Consider the following 13,894-nt stretch of genomic DNA (forward strand, 5'->3'; position numbering starts at 1 on the left):
ATTCCAAGTTTAGGTTATCTGAGTGGTTCATGTTAGGTTGTTTATTCCTTGCATTTAGTGATTAAATTTTACCTCTCTCAGTGTCTAGCCATGTCTTTGGTTCAGTCTGTGTGTTTCCTGTCTACTTTGATAGTCCTTGTCCTTTGTCAGCTAAGTCTGCTTTGCTTCATGTGTCTTGTTAGCTCTGATTTGTCCAGGCTGTGTTACCAACTTTGTGTATTTAAGCCCTGTGTTTTCCTTGGTCTGTGTCACAATCTCCATCATTCTAAACTGTGTGTTGTGTCTGCCAGCCTGCCTGTTTAGTTATTTGTAGTCACAGTTTAGTTCGTTTTCTGCCGTGTAGCAATAAATCTAAATTTGAGTTCACATTTGCCTCCTGGAGTCTGCATTTTGGGTCCATTCCTGCCTGCCGCACACAGCCCTTGACACGTATTGGTAGTGCTGGGGTAGGTTTCTGATGGTAGGTTTAGAAGCAGGACCAAAATCAGTTTCTGCTTTACGCCCCATAAAACCTTGGGCCGGCTCTGGATCGATGAAAGGCTGGATGGAAGGATGGGCAACCTTTTGCCTCTTTTCCCTTCATTCTACTGTTTAAATTTCACAGAGAAGAGGTCTCACAGTCACGACATTTATTTATTTTAATTTTAAGAGGGTTGTAAAGTTTATTTTGAAAATCTATTAGTATTATAGTCAAATACAGCTACATCTTTAAATCTGAAAACGAGGAGTTTAAAGTGCCTCTGACTGTATGTGCGGCAGAGTGTGAAATCACTGTGCAGGAATTTTTGCAATGACATCATAATTTGTCTCAGATCTATGAGGAACATCGCCATCTAGCTATCGTCGCCGTCTCTTCATGAAACTACAGAGTGCACAGCATGAAGAATAAAAGGGGAAGCGGGAAATCTTATCTTTTGACCTATCAGGATAAATCATTAATCAACACACCTGTCTCTGACAAGAATTGTTAGAGAAATTTAAAATGAAGTCATATTTTTGTCACATTACCTCAGTCTAGAAGCTTTTCTTTTCTTAAATTCTGGTTTCAGAATTACAATCATTTTATTTTATTTTGTTTTGTTTTGTTTTATTTTTATTTTATACTGCCTTGTTTAAAATTGGGATACCTGCCGGGTTTTTTTTATTTTATTGTTTTATTACTAATTCATTACTTTTATTTTTACTAAGTGGTAATCTGTGAGTGAACATCTATAAAACACGGATTCAGGATAAATGCCTTTTAAAAAAAAGAAAAAAGTTGTATTTGCTTATGTCGATATATGTGTAGGTCAGCAGTCGGCCAATTCACAAATAATGGAAAGCTGAACATCCGTAGGTTACTTTCAAAATAAAAGTCAGCCTATTAGTCATTTGGTGTTTCAGTAGAAGTGATCAAACGCGTGTAAAATTAAGATACGTCTCTTCATATGCATGTAAATACACTTAATTGTTTTTCTTGTACATTTTTTGTTTACAAAAATAACAACTGAAACTTTATTTTATTTGAAAAATCAAAATTCAAGCAACTCAAACTCACCTGTTTGAGTTAGTGATATTTTAATGATAATTTTGTGACTCAAATTTAAAAAGAACAACTGTATTTGACCAGAAGCAAAAAAAATCTGCAAACAGTGGTTAAAGAACTAATAACACAACCAGAAAGCCACAAATATGATCTAATCTTCACTTTTACATGTAATTAAATGTGTTTACTTGTAACCTTTCTTTACAAATGTACATCCACACCCAGAGACAGGGTCACAAAGTCTGCAAGTGCTTTAGTTAGAAGCTCAGGTCATGATGACACGCAAACAGAGGCAGAACTTCAGCAGCAGCAGGCAGCTACACACACACACACACACGCACGCACACACACACACACACACACACATATGCATATGTGTGTGTATGTATATGCATATGTGTGTGTACTTGTGTGTGTTGTTTAAGATAACAAAGAAAGAAAGAAGAAGAGAGTAAAGCCTGAATTTCAGCACAAGAAAGGATATTTTTTAAATTTGGAACTGACTAATGGCTGAATAAACTTTGTCTTATAGCAATCTTTCAGTCCAACATGTAGTCTCAATCAAACATAACCACACTGAGGTATAAAGACAGACTTCAGCACGCCAGAATCCTGTTTCACAAAGCAGTGCTCAGAAGTGCTTGGCTCATTTGTTTGTTAAATATTGGAAAAGTGAAGTTTGTTTGCACCGGTTTGGCCAGAAGCGCAGCTAAGGGGTGGCCATGGGTGCCTCTGACCCTGACCCCTTCAAAACAAAAGCATAAATCATGAATAACAATTTTTATAGAATGTTGGGATTATAAAGAGACTTCTGAGAACTAACACAATGAAAAGAAACTTGGAAAATGCTGGCCACCTCACAATGACTGGCCTGTTATTCGGATGGAAGGTCTTAGAGCTTATATCTCACAGCAACTGCTCTTGTAGTACATTTAAATTGTAATCTTAGAACCTTTATTGACACCTTTAAACTTTAGCAGCTCCTTCAGATTTTTTATTAATGTAGATTATATAGAAAATACATAAAATAGGCTATATGAACTACTGTATGTAAATATGTAAATATACTACTTGGTCCACAGTAATTTCCAGCAGGGAAAAATCTGTTTATGTGCCACCACCAAAATAACAAATGATACGACTCTGGCCACCCGTGTGACACCACAGAGTTATACCGCTTCTAACTGAGGAACTGGTTTTGTAGAGCCACTTCTGCCTAGAAAACTGAAAATACGCAGGCTTTATGTGTTTGGCTCAAAGGTTTCTTTTATAATGTAAAACTCAAGATAAGCCAGATGCTTAGTTAAAGATTTTTGAAACTCAGAAATTCTCTCTTCCTTGGTAGTAAAAGAAGACAGAGAGCTTTAAAAACTATCCAGGAACTAATCTCTGTCACATTAAGAAAGAAAGAAAAAGTGTTTTTTTCATGACACTGCGGTCGCGGGAAGCACTGCGGGAAGCGTATCTGTAACCGGAAGGTCGCCGGTTCGATCCCTGGGCTCTCTGTCCTGGTCGTTGTGTCCTTGGGCAAGACACTTTACCCTACTTGCCTACTGGTGCTGGCCAGAGGGGCCGATGGCGCGAAATGGCAGCCTCGCTTCTGTCAGTCTGCCCCAGGGCAGCTGTGGCTACAACCGTAGCTTGCCTCCACCAGTGTATGAATGCGAGAGTGAATGAATAGTGGCATTGTAAAGCGCTTTGGGTGCCTTGAAAAGCGCTATATAAATCCAATCCATTATTATTATTATTATTATGAGAACTCTTGGTGGCTGCCCAGGGTAACATTGGTGAACGTTGGGTGGAAAATTGATCAATTTGTGTGGTGTTTTTGGAAATGTGTTTCCACAGCTTCAGTGGAAAATGTAATGTTTTCATTGTAAAATTACACCGTTTGTCCTCAATAACCCTAAATGTTTTGGGGTTTGTTTGTTTTTGTTTTATTGTAAATTTACAGCTTTAATCGTACAAATTGTTAGTGTTTTCCTGCTGAATTTTACACTTTTTATCTTCTAAATTTACAAATTTATTCTAATTTTTTTTGTCATGACTTTGGCACTTTTTTGTAAATTTACAAAACTGATTTTAAAAAAATTAATGTTATCTCATAAATATGTATTTTTTTCTGCTAAATGTACTTCTTTAACTTTTTTTTAATTTAAAATAACTTTTCTCGTGTTTTCTCGTTAATTTCTTTTTTATTCTGTAAATTTACAACTTTAAGCTTGAACGATGTGAGGGTTTTTTTTCCACAGAAACAAAAGTTGTTTTTTGTGAAATTCGCATCCTTTTTACGGAATCGTGTATTTATTTATACCTAGTACACCGTGGTGACTATATTCCATTTTGTTTAGAATATTTTATTTTGAAAGCATTTACGCACACTTCCGGCACCGAGGTGAATTTCTGCAGCCTGAACTCCGAGCTGATCGTAGGCAGCAACATATCTGCTCTATTGAGTGCGCTGATGAGCAACACTATCATCCGAGGAGGATCATGGACTAAACATGGCCCACAATAAGAGCTTTTTCTTTGAAGGTAAGCCGTGACACTCTGCTCCGTGCTCCGGCCGCCCAGCAGCTTTTTTACCCACACACAGAGGCAGGTTCTGGCCGCTCTGGCGTTGAACACCATCGGTCCAAATTACGTGTGGAACACCAGCGAGTTATGGCTAGCATTAGCTCGCTGTTTAAACACATTTATCCTCACACACACGGGGTTGAACTGAGCGCTGCGAGGCCGCGGGCACAGACACACTTCGGGGCCCAGAGGGGGAAGTTGAGACACGTGCAGTCCAGTCCGGTTCGGTTCAGTTCTGCGGGCTTTACTGGACTCTGGGCTTGCACAGTCTGAGCTAGCGACCCCCTCGTTAGCGCTGACGTTAGCTGGGTTTGCAGTGTTCAGCGACAGGCCTTCCTGTCTCTGCTTGGCAGCTAGCTCTAACAACACGTTAATACAACAGGAGAAAGATGCAAAAACACCCGAGTGATACACAGAAAAGCGGCGAAAATGACACACGCAGCGCCCAACCTAGCAGGGTAACACCAGCCCAAGATGTTAGCATGCTAACTGTAACATTAAAAAAATGTAAACATTAACCCACCGTGCTTTCTCTCTGCCCTTCAGCTTAAATTCAGATTGAAAATTGAACTCTGAAGGGCTCCCGTCACTCACAGCCAGGTGGTTTACATATGTCGGTTAATGCCTTGCTCACCGGCTTTCTGAAAACCACACAAAACAGATTTTATCTGAAGGTGGTGCCAAGCAGTTAAGCTGTCTCCTCATGAAGCAGCCCTTTTTTTTTCTTTTTTCTTTTTTTTACCCTGGAACAAAAAATAAAACGTATATCTTTTTGTTGTTATTATTGGGGGCATTTATTTATGTATTGTTCAGCCCATCCAGTATGTTACATATGGCCCGTGAGGTTTGCTGTTATCTTTTTCTCATTGAAAAGACTGAGGTTTAAAAGGGATAATTACATTAGTGAATAATAAAATTCAGATAGACTCAGCAAGTTTATTTTGGTCGATTGTTGAGAGTTAGGAGAACATTTCATAAAAGCCAAAAATCACATTTTAGTCCCGCAGGCTTGGGGCATTGTTTTTCTTGGCTCGTGGGCATTCAGGGGCTGATTGGTCATGTTTTACTGGGCTTGGGATATTACACCTGCAAGCGCAGTTGGTCTGAGCTACCTTTTTGTTAAACAGAAATATGTGCTGAAAAAAGTGGATTTTTCCAGCTTTTGGGGACGTTGATGAACAAAAAAGGCCTTGTTTTGAAGTAAATGAGGTCAAAAAGCACCCTGCTGGTGATTTTCCTTTATCTTTGGGAGGCAGCAACATTTTCTGTTTACAGGGAAAACCTTATTACTGTTTCGATTAAAGCTTTGCAATCAATCAAAATTCAAACTCAACTGGCTTCCAACAGTGATTAAAATAAGATGATTAACGTCGTTCATCTTTAGCTCTTCTCTGAATCCTCAGTCAAACTCCCATAAACAATGTGGCAAGTTCATTTAAGCTTGAGCCAAAAATGGTATTTAAACCAGATCATTTGTTTTTAAATGATTTCATTTCAAGAACTCTGTCAAGGAACAACAAACATATAATAATAACTTTATTTTGTGTAGCATGATTTAAAACTCTCAGCTAAAAAGTGCTTTGGTTTGGATTAAAAATATATTTAACAAATATATGTAAATTATCAGTGTTTCAGTCATTGTTAGATATACACACACACACATTAGAACAAAAGCCGTAGACAATGGACAAAAGAATAAAGAGAAGCTAACCTATAAAATAATTGTTTAGTTCTTGTTAGTAGCCGAGCTACAGTGTTAAGGACCAGTTGAAGATGAGCTAAGGAGGACTGAGAGATGCATGTCAAACAGACAGTAATCGAAATGGGAGAAAATTAAAGCGTGTACTGGAAGTTTCAGATTATTTGGTGTCAGTAAAGGACTGATTTTAGTGATATTCATTTCATTCATTTAAGAAACAAAGACTGGATAAGCCTTGAGATGTGAGCTTTAAATTTGCACTTCTGGTTAAAAATGACAGCAAGGTTCTAAGTAGATGATTTGTTGGCGAGGGGGCAGAAGAACATCAGTTTTGCCAGGATTGAGAAAAAGTAAATTTGAAGACGTTCAGTCGTTAATGCCAGTGATTGAGGTAGGAGAGTCTCTTAAGGTTGTTTGGATTAACAATAAATTACAGCTATGTATCATCTGCATAGAAATGATGCAAATTGTCTTTGAAACTGTCCTGGGGTAACATATACGAGGAAAACAGTGTTGTTCACATGTGAGGGATGCTGATGACAACCTTAATTTTAGTTCTGAATTTTTCTTTTCTTCTTTCACTAGTATGATGGGGGAAAAAATGTCAGAGATGCCAAACCAGTTCTGTAATCTGTCAGTGAGTTTGGTATGGCCAGAGATGTTGAAGGCTGCAGATAAGTTAAGATTGGGCCTTCATGACTCCCAGTTCATTCTTATCTCATCCTGGACCTTCATGCAGCTTCTCAGGTCTTTCTGTATTGAGTTAGTTTTTCAGTCTTTTAACTGCGACCTGCTGGGGGTACATTTAGATGGGGCAGGGTGGCGTTTTTAAAAGCAGGTGGAAACCCTGACCTGCTTTTTGTGCAACTGAACAATGGAGTTGGGGTATGCATCTGTTGACAGATGGGAAATCCAGAAAGTGCTGCAGAAGTAGAACAAAAAGTTTGAAAGTGCTCAGATCAGTGCAAAGACATTTGTTTACACTAAAAACAGCTTTAGTTTTAATCTCTGTTAGTGCAGCTTTTTGAGACTGTGAGTTAACTACCCCACAAACTGTTGTAATTCTTTTTTTTATTTAAATACAAATATAGCCTATATTGTAATTTAAAAGACTAAAACTAGCACAGAAACAAAAAAAAATCTAAACTGAAAAGAGAAAATCTGCAGGCATCAACTGAAGCCCAACTGGCCTGAAAACAAACTCAAAATGAAATAAAAATTAACGCAAATACTAAATACAGGTAAACGTAGGAAAATAGTTGTTAGCATCGATACCCCACCTGGCTTTTTAAATCAAGATCAGAATAATATTCCCTCCCTTCCTGCTTAATCTGGGAAATGTCATGTTCTTAAAAAAAATCTCAATCTTAGTAGAGGAATTGCAAGCGTTGTAACCCTGAAGCTGCAGGCCAGGATTTGATGTCATGCTGTGGATCTGTAGAAACCGATTTCAGGACTGTGCTTGAAGTGTTTCAGGTGAATGAACTGGGTGTTTATTATGGGGGGAGGAGGGTCCCTCTGAGCTCATTTATGATTGATAATAAGCTGTCAGCTGCTCAAACATCTGTTTGGATAATTCCTGTGTGACAAAGATGCTTCCCAACCCTCTATCGTGGATTTGTCCTTCAGGAAATCTACTGTTAGACCCCCTGCAGTCCAGATAAATGAGCGGAGTAAACCTCAAAGAATTGAAACGGCCTCGACTCCCTGTTTTCTGGGGCATTTGTTGTGATTTATGAAGCTGGGAGACGGAGCCAATGTGAAGCTTGCAGAGTGTGTGTGCGGGGTCGTCTCTATTAGCTGGAAGAGATAGGAACAGGCTCAATTAGGTTTGTGCAGGATTGAACTAGATGAGAGGCAGCTGAGGCAGGGGAGCTCTGGAAGAGTAATGTAATATGTGCATTTGAATTTTAGCTTCTTTTTTCCCCCCTAGTCATTTAAAAAGACCCATAAAATGGATAAGTCACTAAAAATAGAGCAGTGTTTTTCCTTACAAGATGAAAATATTCAGCTGCTTGTCTCTCCTAATCCTGGCCTCAAGTTTTATGCGGGACACTTGGGGGGCAGTGGCCTCAGAATTAGTGTTTGTTGGCGGTAGAGCTTTAAAAAAGCATGCCTGTATGAACCGAGGGGACCTAATTGTTTAGCTGCTGGGCCTGCAGCCAGACGGATAACCTGCATTAACATGATGCCATCAGTTTGTCCACTTTCTGATCCCCTAGATGGAATAAATCAGCTGAAATGCAGCCTGTTTAATAACTGTTAGGTTTGTTTTTTCCTGGTTTACTGAAGTAAAATTCTTCCACCTTTTGAATTCCCTGCTGGGTGCTGTGGTTTTGAAATCCGCTTCAAAGTAATTTTTGGTTAATTTTTGGGGGGAAACAGGAAGTCAAGCGTTTGTGGCGACATCCAGCAGATGTTTTTGCATTGGTATTTGTCTCCGGTGTTTTTGTTTTTGGTCAGTGATTCAAACTAATATGCAAATTTTAAAAATATTTTTCTCCCTTGAGGAGGTTTAGGGACACACAAACACCAAAATAAGGTATTAATTCCTAAGAAGGTTGCATGTCACAGCATGACAGAGAGAAGGCGCGAGTTTAACAAAACAAACACAAAGGTGAAGAAAAACGCGCAGCTGACATAAAAGAAGCTCCGTTCCCCTTAAACTTAATATGGGTATTCACATGTTTAATGAGACTTCGTGGAGAAAGCTGGACGCTGCTTCAGGCTTAAGCTTCTTGTTAAAGGATATAGTGACTGTTCCAGGATAAAAGATGGCTCTAAGCCGGTTACCTTTCTAACCAGCAGCCGCTTGTTTTCAAAATGCCACCTTTCTGAGAAAAATTTGAGCTATAACTCAGTTTTCAGAGTATGTACTGTATTTTTAAAAATGTGTTCTGTGAACAGTAAATCTCTTTGAAAAGCCTCCCAGATTCTGTTTGCCAGGCTGCCTGGAAAAACAGATTTTTATTCATTTTAAATATGATTGTGCAGCTGTTTATTTTAACCCCATAACTCATGGATAATGCAGAGCATGGACAGCTGCTCACTGTGTTTTATCACATGAAACCTGTCAAGTTAAGGTCACCGGTAACAGACTACTTGCATATGTTTCTGTCAGTAACACACATCAGACTCGCTGAGTTTACTGTCACATGTAGTGACCGCTGAAGGTCCATCCTGAGATGATGAATCCACAGCAAAGCTTAGCTGGAGGCATTAAACTGCCTCTGACATTCATTCATACATTCACAGACATCAGTGACGTCTTTACGCACTACAAACCTCTTTACCTCCAACCTTCAAGACTTGGTACAAACATTTAAAAGCAGTTTTGTTTGTTGGAGGAAATGTCAGACATCTTCTGCAGGACTTCCAGGTTATTCCCACTGATTTGAATGTAGTTTCCAGTTGCTCGTAAAATGAATGAATTCTACTCTCATGTCACAGGTTATCACATTTGGCATCTGTTTAATAATCTTTATTTAGAGACACAAATTGGCATCGTTGTCACACTTTCTCATTGATGCTAACGCAGTAATTAAGTCTGTAAAATGATTAGAAATTTGCTGTTTGATCACACTTCATTGCAGTGACGTGAGTGTATTCCTGTTGTCGCCACGCTGCAGCAGGTTCCCGTCTTTGCTGATTATTACCAAGCTTTTCATATCTTCTAGGTGAAAGGATCAGCCCGTGAATTGCGGGGAATCCTGTAAATGGTCATTTCAGCTAATGCCTGTGTCTTGTTTCCGTGCACTGACATGAGTCTGATTTATTATTCAATTCAAGCCCTGGATAGATCAGAGACCAGGCGAGATGGAGGGTACAAGCACAACTGGAGCTTTTCTCTTTCTGGTGACTGTGAAGAGGAAAGGAGACATGAGTAAGCACTTCTCCAGCCCTCGTTTTCAGCACCACCATCAGCGCTGCACTGCACTGCACATACAGGAAAAAGACCCCAGTGACACCCCTGCTGCTGACGAGCAGCCTATTCCCCACTGATTATGAGTTCAGTGGTGTTTTAGCGCAGCAGACCTGAGCAGTGTGCTATTGTAAACCTCTGCGTGCGTGCACATCCTCGCCTGCTAGGGTTGGACCGATATGTTGGCTAATATTAAACATCAGCGACCAGGATGGGTCGCAGATTTGTAAAGGCTTCCAATAATAGGAATGTAAAAAGCAGGACATCAAAGCAACTGATGATTAATTTCTATTTAATAATTGCTTAATGTTCTAAAACCCAAGCAGATGTTCTTTTAATGTCTTAATCTGAATGGGCAGTAGTCCAAAAACAACACAGCCACCATGTATACTATATACTGTCCTAACGCTAAAGAGGAACACGAAGCATTCCTCTTTAGTGTCATTTTAGGACTTAAGCTAAACTACAAAGTCCTTGTTAGATGGCAGGTAGAATGGGAGTTGGCACAAATACATAAGCACCAACAAGAAGAATGGGACAGTAAAGCGGGTCCTGAATGTTAAAGTGCCTAAAAATTTGTGACTAACTTCAAAACAGAGTCACCTCTGGCTCCAAAAACCAACATAGCAGCGGCTAAAATGTTAATTTTTTGACTAGTTTACCAGCCGACCCTCTGGGAGGCATGGGGCAAATTTATTTTATTTTTTTTGGGGGGGGGGGCAGCTTCCTGTGGATCTCAAGACAAGACTTGGTTTTCTACTAAACCACCATCATGGTTTTGAGATTACATTTGGTTCATTTTGTGCCTTTTTTTTTGCACTTTGCATGCAAAAGAAGAAAAATTTGTTAGTCAAATTTGAAAACCAAACTGGGTGCCAAAAGTCCCATCTGTCTGCATCTGAGGGATCATACGCCCATCCCTGGGACTGAGATTTGATCTAAAATTGCTGCTTGCTCTAACAATTTGAGTTTTATTTAAAGTTCCTTCTTTTTAAAGTTACCAATGCTGATTCAGAAATCAAATCTCATCCCAGATATAAAAACAGTTTCTCTTCATTTATTATTAGTTGGCATATCTAGTAAAAATAAACTCAGCCTTTAGTGTTGAGATCACTTGTCTAAAGTTGAGGTCCACAACCTAAAACAACACACCCATTTAAAATTAAAAATGTAATAAATAAAAAATGGTGAAATGTTAGTTGCAGGTTGGATTACACCTGGAAGAATTGACGTAGCCACCAAGGCTACGTCCACACTAGCGGATAGATTTGAAAACAGCGTTTTCGTCCACACTAGCGTTTTCAGTTGTTTTCACAGAGTTGTGCGTCCACTCTCGAAAACTGATACATTTGAAGACTGTGCGTCTTCAAATGTATCAGTTTTCCAGAGCGTTTTTCTTCAGGTAAAACGCCGTCTCAGTGTGGACGGGAGGCCAAAACGAGAGAAACCGATGTGTTTTTGTTTGAAAACGCATTAGTGTGGACGTAGCCCAAATTAAAAAGAACAAAAGTGTCAAATTGGAACAAGCTCATGTTTTCAGATTTTCATTGATTAAACTTTTTTTTTTTTTTTTAAATAGCTTCTAATAAATTTTCTGTCTGCCTCTTAATTATCTCTGCTCAGTCTGTGCTAAAATGAAGGAATACAAATAGTGGAGTAATGAAAATATATCGGTCAAACCCTACAACCCACTTTGTCCCCATTAAAGTGCAAACGTGTTATTTTATACCCACACGGACACATTGAACAGCCTTTGACAGGCTGAGTGTTAAAATATGTTAAAGCCGAGAATAAACATGCTTTTCATCATGTCCTCTTTTCCTCTCAGTGCGAGTGTGGTGAGTGTGGAGGACATGGACCGGCAGCCGCTGAGCTCCCCTGAGGGGAAAAAGGTAAGCTACCCCTCTCTCTCTCTCTCTCTTCTCCCCGTCGCATTTCCTGACTCCCACCCGCCGGTGGCGTGGACTCCCAGCGGGCCGTGGTGCTCTTCGATCAGTCCTGCAGTCGGAGCAGACGATGCCAGAATCTGTTTGGCGCCCGGCGTGGCACCCGAAGGACCCCGGCGAGCTATGAGCTCATGCTGCCGGGGCGTCGTGGGAGTCGATTTTAAGGGCAGCTGATGATGATGTTGTTGGGGAAAATGTGAGCTCTTGGTGGGCGTTGGCCTGTAGTGATTCTCTCGAGGATGAGCTTGCAGTCAACTGGATGTTTTTTAATTTTCGAGACTTGTCTTCATTACAACAGCGCTCATTTATGCCCGTTTCAAAACTAAATGAAGCCTATGAGGTTGAATGCAGGAAATCATAATTAAATGCATCACTGTCTGTTAATCAGTTTAAAACTGCTGTTGATGTCATTTTAAATGTTTTTTTCTGACCAGGAATCCAAAATGCTAAAAGGGAACATTAAGAAAATTGAAATTAAGAGAAATGACTGATTTTTGCTAAAAAAAAAATGACTGGGAACACAGATTTGTACTAAAAGGTTCGCCACAACTGTATTCTAAATTTCAGTGTCTTCAGCACTATCTGTGGCACTATTTGTCAGTAAAATACTGACAAATCCACCCGGTTGGTTGGTGGTGCATTTTATTTACAAAATAATATTTATTCTGTATTCAGTAAGATTTGAAACTAGCAGCTTGGATCATGCACTGATCAGAAGACTGTTTACTGATCTCAGAAATGAATTGAGATGTTGGGTGGTTTTCCCATACACTTCTATACAGGTGAACTTCCTGAACCCAGAGTTGCTGTCCCCTACTGGTCGTTAGAAAGAATGCAGTTTAAAGGCACTTCCGTGTTGCTTCACATTTCAGATCTGGAAGCGAGTGATGTAATTCTCAGTGGCAGGAAATTTGTTGCATTGGGTTTCACAAAAGTGCAAAACTTTAAGGTTTACTGGTTTGTCTGTAGGCTGACTGTTTATCTTGTTTTGTCTCAAACTGCTGGCTTCCTTTTTTTTTCTTTTTTTTTTTTTTTTGTAATAATAATAATATACGTCTCCTCTCTCCAGTCTCCCACTCTTAGGCACTTCACTCCCTCGGATTCCTTGAGGACGTATGAAAACCGGACGAATAATCACATGAAGCCTCTGACCAGGCTGGCCCCTAAAAGGCTCAGGTATGCTGCGTGCTGTTTGTATAAGCTCTCTGTTTGCAGGCAATGGAGTCAGAAGTGACCACAACAGAGGGCGGAGTATTAGGTTATCAGATGATTGTAGCTTGGTTTGTTATAAACCTGCATCCATAAATCCCTTAAAAAGGCTCAAAGTCTCAAACTGCACAAAGTCTGATTAATAAGGACCATGTCAGTGGTTTGAATTCTCTGAAATGAAGTCAGGCCTCAGTGATAGACTGTAAGCCTTAATAAAGTATAAGTGTGTCATTAACATAGAATTAACCCCTTTGGCAGCTGGTGTGATGTGAATAATGGCTAAAATAGTTTCTTGTAGTGGGCTGTAAACATGTAAAGTTGGATGCTTGTGGAGCCTCAGGTGGCTGTTAGCAGAACTACAGTTGTTGACTTCACTTGTTGCCAGCAACAAGACGAGACACGGGTGAACAAATGGAGGACGATTTAAATGTTGAAGCAGCAGCGACGGAGGTAGAGCTGGTGGAGGAGGAAGAGGAGACGCTTGTTAACAAAAAAAATGCATCATCAATCGTTTGGCAACATTTTGGATTCAACAAGGATGATATTGATCAAAAAATTGTTAAATGTAAACTCTGCAAAAAGACTGTTGCGTCAAGTCAAGGTAACACAACCAACCTCTTCCACCACCTGCAGCACAAGTTTTTGTTTAAGAGTTTATAGTTTTCACTAGTCACATGGCAGTGCTTAGTATTTATTATACTTTTTTCTGTGTTCAATTGACATTTGTGTTTGTGACATTATTTGTTTACAAGTTATAGTACCTCAAGGCCTTAGCAGAGATAGGCCTTTGTCCATGATGGCATTACATTTGCACAATCATTGTTTACTTTGTGAATAGCCAATGTGAAACATATTTATTATTAAACTATTTTGTTTACAAGGGATATACATTTTTTAGAGAGCATGGTTACATATTGTATCCTACACTTTTTATTTTGTTCAGTTAATAAATCTTAACCACTAAAAGTACTTACTACTATTGTCTTCATTTATTTTCAGTGACATTTTACAGTCCT

At 39.4% G+C, this 13,894-nt stretch overlaps 1 protein-coding gene across 4 annotated transcripts in view; it reads left to right on the top strand.

The window, feature by feature from the left end:
* Positions 1-3,921: 3,921 nt before the first annotated feature.
* Positions 3,922-13,894, top strand: part of senp6a (SUMO specific peptidase 6a) — a 29,693-nt gene continuing 19,720 nt past the window's right edge. For 3 of the 4 annotated variants that reach the window (XM_085432652.1, XM_085432653.1, XM_085432654.1), the window contains exons 1-4: positions 3,922-4,060; positions 9,591-9,684; positions 11,552-11,615; positions 12,739-12,845. In XM_085432652.1, the coding sequence (XP_085288778.1) occupies positions 4,030-4,060; positions 9,591-9,684; positions 11,552-11,615; positions 12,739-12,845 (296 nt within the window). In that variant the 5' untranslated portion in view covers positions 3,922-4,029. The remainder of the gene's footprint in view (positions 4,061-9,590; positions 9,685-11,551; positions 11,616-12,738; positions 12,846-13,894) is intronic. The other variant, XM_085432655.1, reaches the window with a different exon arrangement.

The sequence above is a fragment of the Copadichromis virginalis genome, linkage group LG15 (genome assembly GCF_057382275.1).
Source record: "Copadichromis virginalis isolate Kocher_CV1m ecotype Utaka linkage group LG15, C_Virginalis_male_GT1.1, whole genome shotgun sequence".
In the NCBI taxonomy this organism is placed as follows: domain Eukaryota; kingdom Metazoa; phylum Chordata; class Actinopteri; order Cichliformes; family Cichlidae; genus Copadichromis; species Copadichromis virginalis.